Source organism: Pyrus communis, chromosome 6 (genome assembly GCF_963583255.1).
Source record: "Pyrus communis chromosome 6, drPyrComm1.1, whole genome shotgun sequence".
Taxonomy (NCBI): domain Eukaryota; kingdom Viridiplantae; phylum Streptophyta; class Magnoliopsida; order Rosales; family Rosaceae; genus Pyrus; species Pyrus communis.
In genome coordinates this window covers 3,039,460-3,057,420 of record NC_084808.1, presented here as the reverse complement: position 1 = coordinate 3,057,420, position 17,961 = coordinate 3,039,460, and the positions used below count along the sequence as shown (strand labels likewise).

At 37.6% G+C, this 17,961-nt stretch overlaps 2 protein-coding genes across 2 annotated transcripts; one reads left to right on the top strand and one right to left on the bottom strand.

The window, feature by feature from the left end:
- Positions 1-4,296: 4,296 nt before the first annotated feature.
- LOC137737377 (uncharacterized) lies at positions 4,297-5,010 on the bottom strand. The gene is made up of 2 exons (XM_068476831.1): positions 4,773-5,010; positions 4,297-4,610 (listed from the first exon to the last, which is right to left on the bottom strand). The coding sequence occupies exons 1-2, from the start codon at positions 5,008-5,010 to the stop codon at positions 4,297-4,299; spliced, it is 552 nt and encodes a 183-aa protein (XP_068332932.1).
- A 1,904-nt stretch (positions 5,011-6,914) lies between these two features.
- On the top strand, positions 6,915-17,172 carry LOC137737301 (CMP-sialic acid transporter 2-like). The gene is made up of 16 exons (XM_068476743.1): positions 6,915-7,241; positions 7,782-7,988; positions 8,659-8,775; positions 9,262-9,318; positions 9,620-9,697; positions 10,231-10,275; positions 12,895-12,954; positions 13,152-13,274; positions 13,438-13,515; positions 14,239-14,308; positions 15,112-15,219; positions 15,428-15,561; positions 15,727-15,806; positions 16,198-16,243; positions 16,331-16,393; positions 16,762-17,172. Exons 2-15 carry the CDS (start codon positions 7,821-7,823, stop codon positions 16,379-16,381), a joined length of 1,215 nt encoding a protein of 404 aa, XP_068332844.1. The 5' UTR covers positions 6,915-7,241; positions 7,782-7,820; the 3' UTR covers positions 16,382-16,393; positions 16,762-17,172.
- Positions 17,173-17,961: the final 789 nt, after the last annotated feature.

Here is a 17,961-nt window from a genome sequence, read left to right as displayed (position 1 = left end):
TGATTCCAAGCAAAGGAAGAAGACTTACCATATTTATACCAATCAAATTGTGTTTAGCTCTGCATGCAAATCCTTATCACACAACTCTTGTCTTTCTCCCTATGTCTACTCTTTTTCTCTTCCAATGGAGAATTTCATCTCTCCTTTACCCCTTTTAGTTAATGCTAAGGAGTGATCTCGACCATCTAATTGTTTGGGTGCCAACTTAACCAGATCATGCTATATAAGCAATCCAACCCCGGAAAAAATGAAATTGTGAGGAAACCGAACAACGAGACCTTTCACATCATCATGTCCCAACTTTTGAGGCATTTAATGCTTGTCTCACGAGTCGCCACTTTTTGACCAAACATCACAAGATACCGAACGTCACGACCGATCGCTCTCTTTTGACGTTTTGCCTTTGCATAAGAGCAACTCCAGCCCAACAAAGTAGTCTGGCATGATGTAAAACCCTTCTAATCGAGCAAAATAGGCCAGCCAACAGTAGGTCGACTCAAAATGGTCCGAGTGAGGAACCGGCCTATCTGACGTCATGCTGGCGTCAACATGACGACAACGAAGCTCATATATATACTTTTTTTTTGCATTAAGCGCGTGGGCGTGCATTTCCAATAGAAAACAAACGGCGGGCCCCGCCGATGCAAACGCATTAAAGGGGCGCGGGACATGGCCATGTGGCGCATCTTTGGCCGTTGGATTTCCAACGGCTAGTTTTCTGAACTGTTGGATTTCCAACGGTCAAAATTTTGAAATTCAAACCCAATGGCTATTGACATGGCAACATCTGGGCCGTCCAATTCCTAAATTAACGATCCAGGATTTTCGGCCAAAAACCATAAAAAAAAAAAAAAAAAGAAAGAGAAAATGTCAGAATTCATCATGTTGGCCACATGTCCAATTCTGGCCTGTTGGATTTCAATCTTTTTCAAATCCAACGGTCCAAATTAATTAACTTAATAAAAATTATTAAAAATTGTTTAAAAATACAGAAAAAATAAAACAAAAATTTATTATTTTTTCTATAAATACCTAACCATCATCTTCCACCTTACACCACATTTCAATATTTTCAACACATTGAACCAAATCTTTCATATAATTTTGTGTGCAAAAAATGGCTACTTGGATGGTCATCGAAGATGTTATGTTATATGAATGTTGGGTTCAAATTACTCATGACCTGATTATGGGTAATGAGAAGCAGTTGCGAGAACTGTGGAGTAGAATTACAACAGTGTTTTGTGAGAGGCTTGGAGAAGATGCAAGAAGTAGTCAAGGTCTTCAAGGTCGTTGGAAAAAACTCAACAACTCGCTTACTAGTTGGAAAAACTCCTTCTCTCAGGCTTCCTTTAATCTGAGTAGTGGCATAAGTTTAGCGGATCAGGTGACAAAATTTTTATTGATTTATTTGTATTCCACCCGCATCAATATTTTAATTTATTTATTTGTATTACACCCGCATTTTATGATATTGTCTTATCCCACATTTTATAGACACTTCAAGCACAAGCATGGTACAATGCGAACAAAAAAAAAACAAATTATTCACCAAATGGGAATGTTGGAATGTTGTCAAAAATTGTCCCAGATACAAACTTGTGCCAATCTGTCCAAAAGTTGTCATGCACGACATTCCTCTACATAGTTCACCAGAAGAAGACCCGACCCAACAAGAAGGCGACACATTTGAAAAGCAGGAAGGGATGCCTAAAGTAGTGCCAGAGCTGACTTATCGGTCCCTAAGGCCTCAAGGTAAAAAGGCAGCAAAGAAAAAAAGGGAGTTCTTCCATGACTACACAAAATATATGGACGAACTTGCTCGCCAAGGTGAACTAACCATGGCGTGGGAAGCGGAAGCTGCGACTATGCAAGCAATTTTAGCAGCTACTGAGAGACATGATGCAGCTAATGAGAGACAAAGAGAAGTACTTAATCGAGAAATGGAGATGCTTAGAGAAGAAAGGATGGCTCAAGTAGATCGTGACACTATGAACAAGTCTTTAGTAGGAATGTCTCCAAATTCTAAATATTTTTGGATATCGGAAAAAAAGGACGTGGTGCAAAGGAGGCGTGCAAGAAACGAGGGAACAAGTGGAGGAGGTTTTAGCTACACATATCCTAGCAATGAAGATCCTAGCACCACATATCCCAGCTCCTCAGACTTTATATAATTTCTAATTTATTTTTGTACTTTATGTAATTTCGTATTTATTTTTAGTACTTTATGTAATTTCTTGTTTTTTTTTTCTAGTATTTTATGTAATTTCGTATTTATTTTTAGTACTTTATATAATTTCTTATTTATTTCTAGTACTTTATGTAATTTCTTATTTATTTGTAGTACATTATGTAATTTCTTATTTATTTTTAGTACTTTATTTAAACACACCAAATAAAATTACATAAAAACACCAAAATAAAATTACATAAACACACCAAATAAAATTACATAAACTCACCAAATAAACTTAAAAAAACGCACCAAATAAAATTACATAAACTCACCAAATAAAACTTAAAAAAACACACCAAATAAACTAAGAACTTTAATTCTTCAACCACAAATTCCTTTTAAGTTTCTTTGTCACATCCTGGCCCGGGCCCCCATCACATCCCGGGCTCGACTTCACTGTAACATGATATTGTTCACTTTGGGCCCCAACCATGCCCTCACGATTTTGTTTATAGGAACTCATACGAGAACTTCCCAGTGCGTCACCCAACTTAGGACCGCTCTCACCCGAACTCACTTAACTTCGGAGTTCCGATGGAACCCAAAGTCAGTGAGTTCCCAAAAAGCCTCGTGCTAAGTAGATATGGGAATATACATATAAGGCTTACAAGATCCACTCCCCTAGGCGATGTGGGATGTTACAATCCACCCCCCTTAGGGGCCCGACATCCTCGTCAGCACACTCGCACCACACGGCAGAGTGGCTCTGATACCAAATTGTCACATCCTAGCCCGGGCCCCCACCACATCCCAGGCTCGACTCCACTGTAGCACGATATTGTCCGCTTTGGGCCCTGATCACGTCCTCACAGTTTTGTTTCTAGGAATTTATACAAGAACTTCCTAGTAGGTCACCCATTCTAGGATTGCTCTCACTCGAACACGCATAACTTCGGAGTTCCGATGGAACCCGAAGTCAGTGAGTTCCCAAAAAGCCTCGTGCTAGGTAGAGATAGAAATATATATATATATAAGGCCTATAGGATCCACTCCCCTGGGCGATGTGGGATGTTACAATCCACCCCCTTTAGGGGCTCGACGTCCTCATCGGCACACTTGCACCACACGGCAGAATGGCTTTGATACCAAATTGTCACATCTCGGCTCGGGCCTCCACCACATCCCGGACTTGACTCCACTGTAACATGATATTGTCCGCTTTGGGCCCTGACCACGTTTTCACAGTTTTGTTTCTAGGAACTCATACGAGAACTTCCCAGTGGGTTACCCATCCTAAGACCGCTCTCGCCCGAACTCGCTTAACTTTGGAGTTCCAATAGAACCCAAAGTCAATGAGTTCCCAAAAGGCCTTGTGCTAGGTAGAGATGAGAATATACATATAAGGCTTACATGATACATTCCCCTGGACGATGTGGGATGTTACATTCTTCACCTTGTTTCAATCCCCACAAGTGTTCAATCAAGTCACCTTGACGGCTTAAGTGCATGTATGGTCGTTACATTGAAGTGTATCGATCAATGATCAATTGATCGTAACACCCATCTTTTTCCAATGGCTTATGTTGCACGAGATCCTCGGTGCGGTCATGAGCACAATATATACGTGTTATGGAATTGTTCATCGCGTCTAGCTCGTATTCATTGATGGCATCATAATCATACTTATCTTCCACAATCTTGTGGTGGAGAATGATACACGTCATCATGATGGATCAAAGAGCCTCGACATCAAACAATCTGGCAACAACCCTGATAATTGCCCAACGAGCTTGCAGGATACCAAAACAATGTTCCACATCCTTCCTACACCTCTCTTGACATCTTGCAAAGTGTTTTTCCTTTTCACTTTGTTGATGTGGCACTGTTTTGATAAATGTTGTCTACCTTGGGTAAATGCCATCTGCTAGGTGGTATGCTCCTTGGTATTTATGTCCATTGACCCAATATGTGACTTTCGGTGCTTTTCCTTGCATCATCTCGTTGAACACTGGAGATTGGGCAAGGACATTGAGGTCATTTTGAGCTTCTGGAACACTAAAAAAAGCATGTCAAATCCATGTATCAAATGACGCCACTGCTTCCAGAATGATACTTTTGGCTCATTTTCTGTCACCATAAGCTTCTTGTGACACACTTGGACAGTTTTTCCATGTCCAGCGCATACAGTCGATGCTTCCAATCATACCAGGAAAGTCTCGCATCTCACCCTTCTTCAAAAGCTTTTGCATGTCCATTGTTGTGGGTTTTCGGAGGTACTCATTACTGTAGAGGGCTTCAACTGCGAAGCAAAACCTCATCAGGGACTCTAGAATGTTTGATTTCCTTATCCTCGCTATCTTATCCACTTGATCTGCAGATACTCCATATGTAAGCATCTGCAAGGTAGCAATAATGTTTTGCTCAGGAAGAAGACCTAGAACATGAAAAACAACCTTTTTTTGCACAAAGTATGGATCATGGTTGCAAACAACAATCATGATTTTGTTGAACAAACTTCGTTGCACTCTAAAACATCCAAAAATATGATCAGGGAATAAACAGTTAGGGATAAAATAATCTTCCAAGGGATCTTTACCTTGTCTTTCCCTATTTCTATGCAAGTTTGAGGCACATCTGAGTTTGGAGATCTGACCCACAATTTGCATGACACAACGGGAATGTGAGGTTCTCTGCTTTCTATGTTCATCATCCTCGTCCTCTTCCATTACGAACGCCTCATCTCTACCATCCTTGAGATTGAACAATTCTTCCTGTTCTGCCAACAATTTTTTTTGTTGCTCATCGATTTCATACAATCTCCTTGAAGAAGACATTATAAGAACTCAAAATTTAAAAACAATGAAGAAGGATTCTGAGCTAGTTTGAGTTTGATGTATGAATTAGGATGGATGTAGGGTTTATATGGACAAAAGAAAAGGATGAGGTTGTGGATAATGCCATGTGACACTACATGATTGGTTGAAAATCTTATCAAAATCTATTCTAAAGGATTGTAAACAGATAGTGACACATGGCGAGTCAAGATTGGTTCAAAATCTTATCGAAAATCTATCCATAAAATAATACTTTCGGATAATGACATGTGGTGTGACAATATTGGTTAAAAATCCTATTTGAAATTAAAAATAAAAATAAAAAATTTTATTTTATAAAAAATTTAATAATATTTTAATACAAATTGACTAGACTTTGGGCCATCGCATTTTTTAGAATAGAGATGCATTTGACCAATTACTGTTCATTTGAGTAAATTATTATTCATTTGAGTGGATTAAATGAGCTGGGTGTCAGCGTATTTTTTAAAGATGGAATTGCTTTAAGGAGTTGGGGCCGAACATTCATAAAAATACAACAAATTTATAATGCATATGTCAAAATAACCCTTTAGCTCATTCTGTAAAAACTCCATATCAAGACAAATTCTTTAATAAGGAGTTTAGGGACTTGTTAACCCAGAGCCCATTTTTCAACAATCCATTAAAAAAATGTAACAGAAGCCCATATCCAATAGTGGGCTTGGGACAGGTGAAATGCCCAAGCACACATCTGCAATAAGTTTAGAGGAAAACTCGCGCTCAGCATAACATTTTAAACATGTGTTGTTGAGCAGCTTCAGACGTATGCTAAGCTTCTCCACTACCTCAAAGATTTATTGACCACTACCTCAGATCGGAGAGATTTTTCAATGTGAATGTCACAAGAAATGGTATACCGTGTGTTTCCATGTAAATGATGGGATATGTGTGTTAAAAGGTTAATAACTTAAAAATTAAAAATTTGCACCGCTTACATAAAAACACGTGATGTATCATTCGTGTTCTCATCACAACTAAAAATTTCTCCTCAGATCATGAGAGGGTACATAGGGTGACACCATGACTTAGGCAAAGGGGACTCGTTAGCAAATGAACAAGCCACTATATAAAGGAAGAGGGAAATCTAGAAAAGGAGGTTTAAGAAAACAATTGAAGAAGATACATTAAGAAATAGTTTATGATAGACCATCATTACCCAGATCACGCATTTAAACCCCTAAAAAACCACGGTTGAAACACTTTACCAGATTTTGGCATTAACATTTATATCATAGGGATTTGACATGAAGACAGAGCGTCGACTATCGATTACCTGATATATTTCCCCTCCTCTTTTATCTGAACTTGGGACTAGCATCGTAAGATAAATTTACATAGAAGTTCCCCTACACATCAAACATCGTCTAAGAACAGTTATACATGTTTTAATTGTAGTGGTAGAAATTGAACTGATTCTACTTGCCAAGCTTCAAATTCACCTAGCTTTGAACTTTTAACTCTTACCTACACCCAACGACTTTGACCACAATCAAATCAAAACTCAAAAGCTCCATTATTTTTTTCTTTTAATTCCGCACATGCTGCAATAATGATGGATGCCAACAGAGCTTACTTTAAAAGTACAACAAATTGAAGCGAAAGAAACATCTAAACCGAAAAAACAAAACCAAAAAATATAGCTTAACTTACCAGCACCCATCTGCTAAAGTTAACCATCTCATTTGTCACCGACTTTTCACTTCCCATTTTCCACCCAACCCCGGCGTCTCATTGGTCCGTCACCATTGGCCGAGCGTCGGTCGGTGACAGCTCCCCAGCGAACAAAGACCGTGTTTGTGTAAAATGAAAGCAAAAAAAAAAAATAAAAAAAAAAAATCATTAATTATTAGAAAATACATTTCCAGAGAGAGAGAGAGGGAGAGAGAGACGAGAGAGTTAAACAAGCCGCTCCTTCTTTCGTTAAACATTCCCCGCAGAATTCATCTTCTCTGTGCGTTGCATTTTCCTCGCATCTCTGGGAAATTCGAATTCCCATTGAAGCACCAAAACGAGGATTCCGGAATTCGAATTCTCGCCTTCTCCACTTCTCAAATCCCTTCTGTATTTTCAATCGGTTTCTGAGAGTGGTGGGAATTGCTGTGCTTCTGCGAGTGTGGATCGACCCAATTGAAGCCTCAGATCAATGCTCTGTTTGGAGGTGATTTAGCTCCCGTCATTGCTGCAATTCGGTTAGTAACGCTCGAATTTTCCCTTTTTTAGCCCAAGTTTTGGCTGAGGATTCAGCAAGATCTGAACTCTGTCTGCGTTTGTATTCTTTCTGTTGTTATTTGATTCGATTTAGAGTTACTGTGAGGATTTTTAGCTGGTTTTGTGGTCTCTGTGTGATTCTGGTTGTTGTAAGGGCAAGATCTGGTTGAATTATACTGATTTGTGAGTGATAAATGAGTTTGAGGTGTTTGATCGAATTGAGCTGCCATTTGCCTTCCGTTTGGTTGCAAAGGAAGTGTATTGGAAAAAGAAATGAAGCTGAAAATATAAAGACGGTTTGGTAATGTGGTCTTATTGGGGATTGGAAGGCCTTGTTGATTTGGTAGGTCTGAACTCTGAAGTATGGATTTTTTATCCTGTCGTGCGTAGTTTGTTATCAATGGTTATGTTGCAATTAGGCCTATACCAAAAATTCACGAAGAATGCTTATTAATTTTTAAGAGGGTATGATATTATGAGATGTAGTGTTAAATTATGGATTTTTTCTATGTTTTTTGTAGTTTTTGATCGTTGTGTAGAGTGCGGACTAGGGAAAACTAATGAAGAACGGGATGATAGAATGTAGTGTATGCCATTCAAAGATTGTTGCCCCGAACTCTAAAGCTTTCTCCAGGGCCTATGACCGCCACAAGAACAGGTTATCATCCAAGCAACGTGTTCTCAATGTACTCTTGGTCGTTGGTGATTGTATGCTTGTCGGTTTACAGGTTTGTTTTCATATTTGATCGTGTTTTTCTTATCTTTCATGGGAATCAAATGATTGATTGCACGGAGAACTACTCAACTTCAAGTAGAGAAGTTTATATATGAAATCTCTAATTTTTAGAAACGTATTTGATAATTCAGCTTTCCAATATTTCTACATGACTGAACATGTTTGAGCATGTTTTTGCAACTATGAAGGTTGCTAACAATGTAATTGTTGTCAGCCTAGAATATCTGCTGTCAACCCTCAAACTAGCACAAAACCACCCCTACCATCCTCATTCCCATAGCTTCCACGTTATTACAAATGATTACATTGCCATCCATCTTTATTTTCATCACTATTACATTAATGGCTCCAGTAATTTTGTTGAATTTTATCTCCTGATTCAACATATATGTTTAATTTTCTTGTTTTGGACTATGAAGATGATTACCATACATGTTAGGAAGCATATTAAAAATGAAATCAAATTGATCATTCATATTGCAGATATAGTCGCACTAACAACTGTTTCAAACAGTCCCTTAGGAAATCTATTATTGCTTGTGAAAACTTGATATGAGTTTATGAAGTAAGCTGCAAACTGTTGCTATAAATTTTGTGGACAGTTCTTCATCCCAATTTCATTATTACCTGACATGCTTACTTTTTTGTATTTTTGCTATCAGCCTATCCTGGTTTATATGTCCAAGGTCGATGGAAAATTCGAGTTTAGCCCGATTAGTGTAAACTTTTTAACAGAGGCAGCAAAGGTTCTATTTGCTGTCGTTATGCTATTGTTGCAGGTATGTCAACAGCTTCCTTTTCTCTCCCTTACTTAAATTTGTACGAAATCGTCATGCCATTTGATATTGTTATTCCCTGGTGCTGTTAAGTTCCAGCACCTGGAATAAGGTTCCATATGAAGTTTACTCAAAATTTTGACATGTCTTGTCAATGGCATCAACTCTTGTATTGTATGCTGAGGTTCTGAGATGAGGCTAGAAAATACCTTAGTGCCATGTGAGGTGCACTTGGGTGAGCACCCATTTATGCGTTGGTGATAACTTAGGAGCTCCCACCTATTGAAGATAATAGAATTAATTATGCCAAAAGGAAAAACTTGCTTGTGCGTTGTTTGCACGTTGCTTATGGAGAAGAGAGATGTCTGATGGTCATAACTCTCACATTCTAGATTATATTAGTTGACTTTTGCAAAGTACTAATTACTTCATTTCCTGATGGACTTAGTTTTCTTTTGTTCTTATTGACATCTTGGTTGAATTCTGCAGGCTAGGAATCAGAAAGTTGGGGAGAAGCCTCTTCTCTCAATTTCTACATTCATGCAGGTTGTCTTTTCACTGCGTGACAATCGTTAATTTTTTAAGCTCTTGTTTCATAATGTTTGTCTGTTCGTGATATTGTAACAGATGGAATTTGGGCACTCCCTTAGTTTGTTCTGCATGATCTGTTATTAGGAAACTGTATCTTCTCCTTTTACACTGCAGTCTGTTTTCTTCATTAAATAATTTCTTGGCATCCATGTTTGAACTATCTTTCTTAGCTCGTAAGCTTGCTCATATTTGAAGTTTATATGAAAGCCAACACGGTAATTTGTGATCCAACAATATTTGTTTTTCTCCTTTGCAGGCAGCTCGCAATAATGTGCTTCTTGCTGTTCCAGCATTTCTCTATGCTATTAATAACTATTTAAAGTTCACCATGCAGGTATAGTTATTTCATAGATCCTCTTAGCATGCATCTATGTGTTGTGGTGGCGTATATGGTTAACTTTCCAAATTTTAGCATGAGTGATGGACTTGTGCTATACCCTATATAGTCAAATTTTGGATATAACCAAGATGTTTAGCTCTAAGGGTTCTCCCCCATGTTTGAAGCCCTTTGAAATGGGTGTAGAGTATCTTGCAGGTCTACTTAGAAGTAGTATTTGCAGTGTTTGGCTAAAGAGGAATGATTTCACAAAACAAAGACAGTAAAAATTGGAGACATTTTGGTTAGAGATATGTTGTCATGCACCAAACTTCAAATGCAACATGATATGGTCATACCACAACTGCTTAGTTCCGAGCAGTTTTATTGAATAGTATGGGCTAACAGAATTGGCCATTCCTTAGGCTTCATGTAGTATTGGGTCATCCAAAGTTTATCCTGGTCTCCATTGGAGGTTACCCATTCATTGAATTTAGAGAGTTCTTTTACTTAATTATAGTCCATAAATAATTAAGTTTTTTTTTTTGCAGCTATATTTTAATCCTGCAACTGTGAAGATGCTGAGCAATTTGAAGGTAACAGTATTATTATCGGTATCTTAGTGATGCTAATGACAATTTCATGATTTGATAGGAGCATCAGTGTTATCTGGAATCTCAATAAACAACTAATGTGATTACTCAGTACAAGCATACTTTAAATAACAAACAAGCTTCATATCATAATAGACGCGTGTATCTTCAATGCATGAAGATGGAATGCGCACATTGGCTTAAAACGCATGTTTTGAAAAATTTTCTAGATAAACCAGGGGACCTTATCATAATTATAAAAACCCCTGGAAGGGAAGATTCCCTGAACTCTATCTCTTTGACGTCCAAAATTACAGGCCAGAAGCATTTTCAATCCCAAAGTTCATGCATACCCACCTCTAAATACTGAAGAATCTTTCTATTTCACCTGACCCCAAAAACTGACAACGCCCAACAATCTGAAAGAATTTTTTAGTTTCTTGTTTAATTGTTTCTGATTTGTATCTGACCCCTTTTGGATTTTAACAAAAGGGATCCCTCTCAATAAAATAAGTATCTCTCTCTCTCTCTCTCTCTCTCTCTCTCTCTCTCTCTCAACATACGCACACATCGTATAAAAGTATATCACAGAATAATCTGCACCCCTGTTGTTGCTTCCACAGAAGTAGCTTGGGATGCATTTTTGCATCCAGCATGAAGAGATCAAGGATTATTATATCGATGTTAGTGAATGTATTGGTAGCCCAATTTATGGATATATTGATAAATATATCATAGTCAGTGGATATATCGACGATAAATTAAAAAATGGCGAATAGGTTCTTTAAAACATGAGAACTTTGAATAAACTTTAGGAAGTGTTGTGACAAACGACAATGCATACATTAGGCATGCATTTGGATTTCTTTTTTTTGGTTAACAAGAATTGTATTACTTATATATAGCTAGCATTATAGTCTAGTGATATTTTTGTTCATTTATAAGTTGAATGTATTAAGTTCGACTCGAATGACAAGTTTAATACCTAATGTTGACCTAACACTAATGAATTAAGTGCTTTTAAACTTCCTTTTCTTTCTTCATTCCTTTAAATGCCAACACCCCAGTAACCAGTCCAATGACTAGCTGAGAAGTTTGAGGGTCTTCCACTCTTTGAGTTGCGTGATCCCAATCCCAATTCATAAGGTAAACTAGCAGAAACATTCATTAAAGCTTTGAAAACAGTGGTTAGAGTGAGAAGGAAAAACAAGAACAACAACAACAAAGCCCTATCCCACTAAGTAGAGTTGGTTGTATAAATCCGAGAATTACGCTTGGTTTTGTGTCAATTCTTCCGTGAGCTCCAAGTACTCCAAAGTACCCCATGTCTTTTTTTAAAGTCTCTTTCTAAGTCTTCCTAGGTCTTCCTTTACCCCTTTTTCCCTTAGCCTTTATCATAATCGCAATTTTCTAACCGAAGCATGTGTAGGTCTTCGTTTCACATGTCCAAACCACTTTAACCGATTTTCTCTCATGTCATCTTCAATTATGGCCACTCATATGTTATGTCGGATATCCTCGTTCTTAATCCTGTCCTTTCTCATGTGGCCACACATCCAACGAAGCATTCTCATATCCGCTACACATATTTTTGCACGTGTTGATGCTTGGCTGGCTAACATTCTGTGTTATAAAGCATTGTTAGCCTTATTGCGGTCCTATAGAAACTTTAGTAGCATACAACGATCGCATAACACACCCGATGCACTCTTCCACTTTACCCATCTAGCTTTTATTCTAGGGAACTTTAACAAAAAGCTCCCGGTTCTATTCACTTTAATGAAAAACCATATTTTTACACTAAAAAGTCAATCTTGGTACTATTTACTTTACCATTTATTTTGTCCTTATCGTTAAAACTCAAAGTTTTCAAGCCCTTTTCATTAGTTTTCCTTTTATTCTATGCTTGAGATCTCCAATTAAAATATTCGTTCTTTGCCAAGACATATCCAAGATAACGAAAATGTTCACTCATTTGTAGTTCTTGATCTCCAATCCTCACCCCTTTCTCATTTGGACCCCATTCCCATTGAACTTGCACTCCGTATACTTTGTCTTTGACCTACTTAGGCGAAGACCTTTAGATTCCAACACTTCTTGCCAAAGGTTAAGTGCTCCCTCCTGCATTTCATCTATCAACATTATATCATCTGTGAAAAGCATACACCAAGGGCTGTCATCTGCGAGAAACATACACAAAGGGATATCATCTGTGAAAAGCACGCGCCAAGGAGTGAGAAGAAAATCACTGAAAAAGAGTCGATCTCTCTTGAAACTATCCGATATCCACCCAAATTTCTCAAAAATCTTCCAATTGTGACCAGTTATACACCAAATAACGAAATTGAGTCAATATTTCCAATTTACAGAAATTTTGGAGATTTTTGGCGAAACTATGGACGTATATTGCCTTACATCCGTATTGATTGTTGGTAAGCCAATTTTGCCGAAATATTGGCGATATTTGGGTGATATCGGCGATTTTTCAATCTCAGGAAAAGATAAGCTAACAAGGCCTTGTTTTGTTCACATAGTTTCACCTGTAGAAATCCTGCAGGTCTCCTTTTAAGGAGTTAGATATGTCATTGTTTTACTTCAACAAGTTTGACTGTGGACATGTAGGTGTTGGTGATTGCTGTTTTGTTGAAAATGATAATGAAGCGCCGATTTTCAATAATTCAGGTTAGTACCTTTCCATTTTTTAATCTCTCCAGTCAAGAACAAGAAAACATTTTCTTTTACTCCAGCTTTTCTGTTCTTTTCCTGTTTCTACAAACGGGGAGTAGTCAGTTATAGAACTTTGGATGATCTTATTTGAACACATTCCTGTGGGTGCTATGATTGCTATATCTTATCAAACTGATAATACTTTGATACAGTGGGAAGCCCTTGCTTTGTTGCTCATTGGAATTAGTGTAAATCAATTGCGATCTTTACCCGAGGGTTCCACTGCTTTAGGTCTTCCAGTTTCGACGGGCGCATACATCTACACATTGATCTTTGTAAGTGATTAATGATAATTGTTGTTTCTAGTGGTGATGTCCTGTTTAACAGGCACCTTTAGGTGCATAACTCCTTTTACTGGCTTGAATAAAGTATTCTTCGAAATTATGTTCCAAGACATTTATATGCATGTTGGAGACTTATCTCAGATTCATCTTACAGGTAACAGTTCCATCATTGGCCTCTGTTTATAATGAGTATGCTCTGAAGAGCCAATATGACACAAGCATATACCTCCAGGTGAGTTATAGGACTTTTATGACTTGTTTTTATGCCAAGGCATGAAAGTAAGTGGGGTTATTATTATTCCAGGATGTTGAGGAATTGATTTTTCTAGAGGTAGCAAATAGCCATTTGCTTCGATACCTGTAATTTGTGTCAATACTTACCGGAGTTGGCCCAATCTATCATCAACATGGATCTTGTTTACTCGTGTTGCGAATTTTATTTTTGGTGGAGCTTCCTGTTCTGTTTCTTTAAAATTATCCTAGTGATATATGGATAGGGTTGTATTTGGGATGGAATTTGAAAATGATGAGCATGCTATAGTCTCTTGGTACTTAGGTATCCCATATAGTTGAAATGTTGCCAAGAGTTCTCTCGATTTTTGGGTGTATAAGGAAAATAAACAGTTTGCCTCAAATTTTCAGTATTTCACTGATGTTGAAGCTTAGTACATGCGACAACATATCGCCGAGATGTCAGCAACAAGGTGGAAGGATATGCCTTTACCCTTAAACACTGAATATTTTTAATTATTGATTATTTTGCTTTGTTAGATGTCTAGCTTCATCTGTGACCAATTTGCTTCTGAACCTAGAGTTTCTTAAACCATATCTTAGCAACTCGTGTTTCATTGTATATCCTATGTTAAATTTAAGTATGGACAGTTATTGAACAATGATAAATATAAGTCGACAATTTATCGTCTTCATCTTAAGTCTTCTTCTTTTGGCTTTGCAGAACTTATTCCTATACGGGTATGGTGCTATATTCAACTTTCTAGGAATATTGGTAATGGCCATTGTCAAAGGTATGAACAACACTATGTTTATTATTTTTGCAGTGAAATATATTATTTAGTTTTCTTGATAAATAAAAACATTCTAAACGAAATTCCCACATACAGAAGTAGTACACAGCAATTAGAGACCACAAAGTGTTATGTCATGGGCTCCATAAGTGTTCACTACTAAGGCTGCCGTGCATTGATATTGTCCTCACTTAACCATCTAGGCCCAATCCCCTGGGTGGTATCAAGACCAATGGACCTCAAGTGTGGGGTTTTATCTCAAAAGGCCTTGGTGCAACTAGAAGCGGAACACCTACCTTAGATTATTGTTGTACTCCGATGTGGGATTTTCTTCACATCCATCTTGGCTTGTATTGAGCCAACCTTTTTCACCCTCACAAGGCACATATAAAATCCAAACGCAGTGAAAGGAAGTTTCATTAATGCGCGCAGAATATCCCCTTATTTTATCTTCAGCTATTTAAGATGCCTCAAATAGTTGATTTGTTTGCTTTTCTATTTAACCACGTGCTTAAGGAAAAAAATGGGTTTATTTGCAAAATTTCTTTATTAGTTTGTTTCAAAAATCTGGCATGTCATCCAGAGATTTGCTGTTCTATTCGCTTCATATCCTTAGTGATATTTACCAATCAAAATGGTTTTGGATAGAATTATTGTCCTATATAGTTGATTGGTATAGGAGGGTCCAATTTACAAATAAGAACTTTATTGTGCTTTTTCACAGTGCTATTCTGTTAAGGAAATTTATGAAATTTTGAAATAGGTGTTTTGAGTTGTAACCTCATGTTGTTTGAATGTTTCAGGTCCAAGTAGCTTTGATATCCTTCATGGTCATTCAAGAGCTACAATGTTTCTGATAGCTAACAATGCAGCACAAGGAATTCTGTCTTCTTTTTTCTTCAAGTATGCAGGTTAGTTTTCTGCAATAGCCTCTTCAGGTTTACATGTCATGCCAATTTGGTATGGAAGTGCTTGCTGTATTATGGAGATTACTCCTAAGTACACTTTAATGAGCGAGATTATGTATTCAGCTTATGATTTCATCACCCGTGGCACTTTTTTGTTAAATTTCATTTTCTCGTCACTCATTAATCGAAGGATGCCATTCAATGTTTTCAGATACAATTCTAAAGAAGTACTCGTCCACTGTTGCCACTATCTTCACGGGCATAGCATCTGCTTTGCTGTTTGGTCATAAATTGACTATGAACTTTGTTTTAGGAATTTCTATAGTCTTCATCTCGATGCACCAGGTAATCTTGATAAATGAGTTCTTTTCTTCACTTTAGTTAATAGCATGAAAATCTATTTTCACAAGAAAAAAATTGTATAATTTGGAGATAGCTTTCTTTCAATTTCTCTTTTGTTTTTCTGATGACATCATTTTCTGACCATTGTTCTTTTGTTTTTCTGTATAGTTCTTTTCTCCCATTTCGAAAGTCAAGGAGGAGGAACGAAATGGGAAGCTAGAAATGATAGATGTCGATGATAAACATAGGTATCTGCTCATTCTTCTTGCCCATTTGTCATATGGGGTAGTGGTGGGGGACGGCTTCATTAGTTGGGAGTTGATGTACAGATTACTGTGTTCATGTTGTATGCTTGACACAAACACCAAGCCAAGTATTAAATGTTTTACTGTTAGGCGCTAACAAGGGTAGGCCACTAAGGATAATGATTTTAAGAATTTTACGTACTTTCAATGCTTTGCCTTTTCTATAGCACATATAGTGTACATAAATCAACCAAAAAGAAATCAACTATGAGTCTGGATGGGGATTTAGGTGAGAGGCTAAAGGAGAAATTCATGGGGGGGGGGGGGGGGGGGGAAATTAATTAATTTTTTCTACTCATGATGGTTAGTAACGTAGGTTGTTTTCCTGATTCAGGTCAAAGGATTCCTTTATTAATATGGCAGCAGGGGCAAATGAAGAGGTTAGAATTGCAAATTACTGTCTTGTAAATATTATATGTTTATTTTATATTTGCCTCACTCTTTTCTTACAAATTTACCTTTTCCAGGCTAGTCATCGGGTGGGCCCTGATGAGAGACAGCCGCTCCTTCCGACCTAAAAGTTTTATGGAGTATGTTTTGCTCTTTAACTAGTTGGATACATGCATCTGCTGCATATTTTACTTAACCATGTCGACGGACAAATTACCAACAAAAAGATGCATCGAACAGCAATTAACTGGACTAGTCTTTATGTTTGCAGCAATTAAATTAACTGTCATGGCCAGTACCCAGCTAAATAGATATTTGTTTTTCCCTGTTGGAAAGGCTAGAGTGTGCAAGTAATGTTTTACGAGACATGCGAGACATTATTTAGTTAGAGAAGATAAATATGTAGGAGCCTTCCTAAATGTCATTACTATCAGCCTGATATCTTAAATTGTAGCCGGCATAGCTGGCGTTGTTCCGTGCATAATCAGACTTTGTTATTTTGATGCAGGATTCTTTTTTTCTTTTCTTTGAAGGAATTCTTTTGGCAGGAATTGAAATGATACGAGAGATTAAGCAAATCGAGATTCCTCAAACATTCAATAAATTTATCTGAGAAGAGATACTTTTCTACTGTTTTCCGGGGATCCCTTTTCCCGTGTCACGGGGTTTCCCTAAGTTGGCGTATAAAGCAGTTCCTAAATGAATTCGGAGGATACACGGCGTTAGGTTATCCCAGCTTTTCGCTGCAGAAGATTGATAGAGAAAATAGTAATATGTTGTCAACAACTATTGGATTCCTACATGCACTTTACTTTAGCTTACCAATGTGATTTGTAATAGCATTCTTTGTATTATTTACCTTGGACCACATACACATTTCACCCCCAATGTCAACTTTTGAGTTTTTCTTTTTGTTTCACACTTTCTTGGGACACATATTACCATGAAACATACCATTAGGTTGTCATCAGGACAAATTCGTCAATGCACGGCGTCTCGGTTCATGCATTCTCATGTGTAAATTGTTCTACACATACCAATGCATTATTGGTTTAGGATGCCATCGTGGCCAGAAACCCGTTTTATGTAATTTGCTTCCTATAAGAGTAGCAAAAATTGATCAAATATCATTGTTCACGTAATTCACCAGATTCTGGTTTGATTAAGAACCAGCAAATAAGGTGAAGGTTGACCCTCGCTTTCAAGGTCCTTTGCAGTCTTGGCTAATTTGCCTCATTTCAATTTGAGAATACAAATGCTTTTGGTCACCATTGCTCGTCTCAACTCGATCTTGAGATCCGTAATGAACTACAAGCAAACACTTCAATAAATAAATGGTTGTTCGGTTACGTGCGGCCGTTAGGTCACCTATTTTGAGTTATGGACACACAAGGCCAAAACATGTGTGCCGGGCGTGCGATCCATTGTAACAAAAATTTGTCCGAGTAAGCTCGAAATCACCCTATCGTATTAGATCAACGTACAAGAATGTCAAATAGTGCATCTCACATACCAAGAGGAAAGCAGGCGAGCCCAAAGCCATATCTACAGGAAATCTTCAATGTTCAAGCATTTTCCTGCATTCCCCTTGCCAAAACGCAAGAGACCATCAACCGTAACATATCGACTTTAGATGCAAGAAGAGATGCATCTTCCACTTTCACCTATGAAAAGTGAGGAAAATGTTACACAAATGACAAACATTAAC

What these genes read in the sequence shown, in the direction of transcription:
- LOC137737377 (XM_068476831.1), bottom strand. Translation starts at nt 5,010, where the DNA reads ATGTCTTCTTCAAGGAGATTGTATGAAATCGATGAGCAACAAAAAAAA. An exon ending in TAGAAATAGGGAAAGACAAG is followed by an intron (nt 4,611 to 4,772) that starts GTAAAGATCCCT and finishes TTCATGTTCTAG; the next exon opens with GTCTTCTTCCTGAGCAAAAC.
- LOC137737301 (XM_068476743.1), top strand. Translation starts at nt 7,821, where the DNA reads ATGAAGAACGGGATGATAGAATGTAGTGTATGCCATTCAAAGATTGTT. An exon ending in ACATCTACACATTGATCTTT is followed by an intron (nt 13,275 to 13,437) that starts GTAAGTGATTAA and finishes TTCATCTTACAG; the next exon opens with GTAACAGTTCCATCATTGGC. An exon ending in TTTTTTCTTCAAGTATGCAG is followed by an intron (nt 15,220 to 15,427) that starts GTTAGTTTTCTG and finishes CAATGTTTTCAG; the next exon opens with ATACAATTCTAAAGAAGTAC.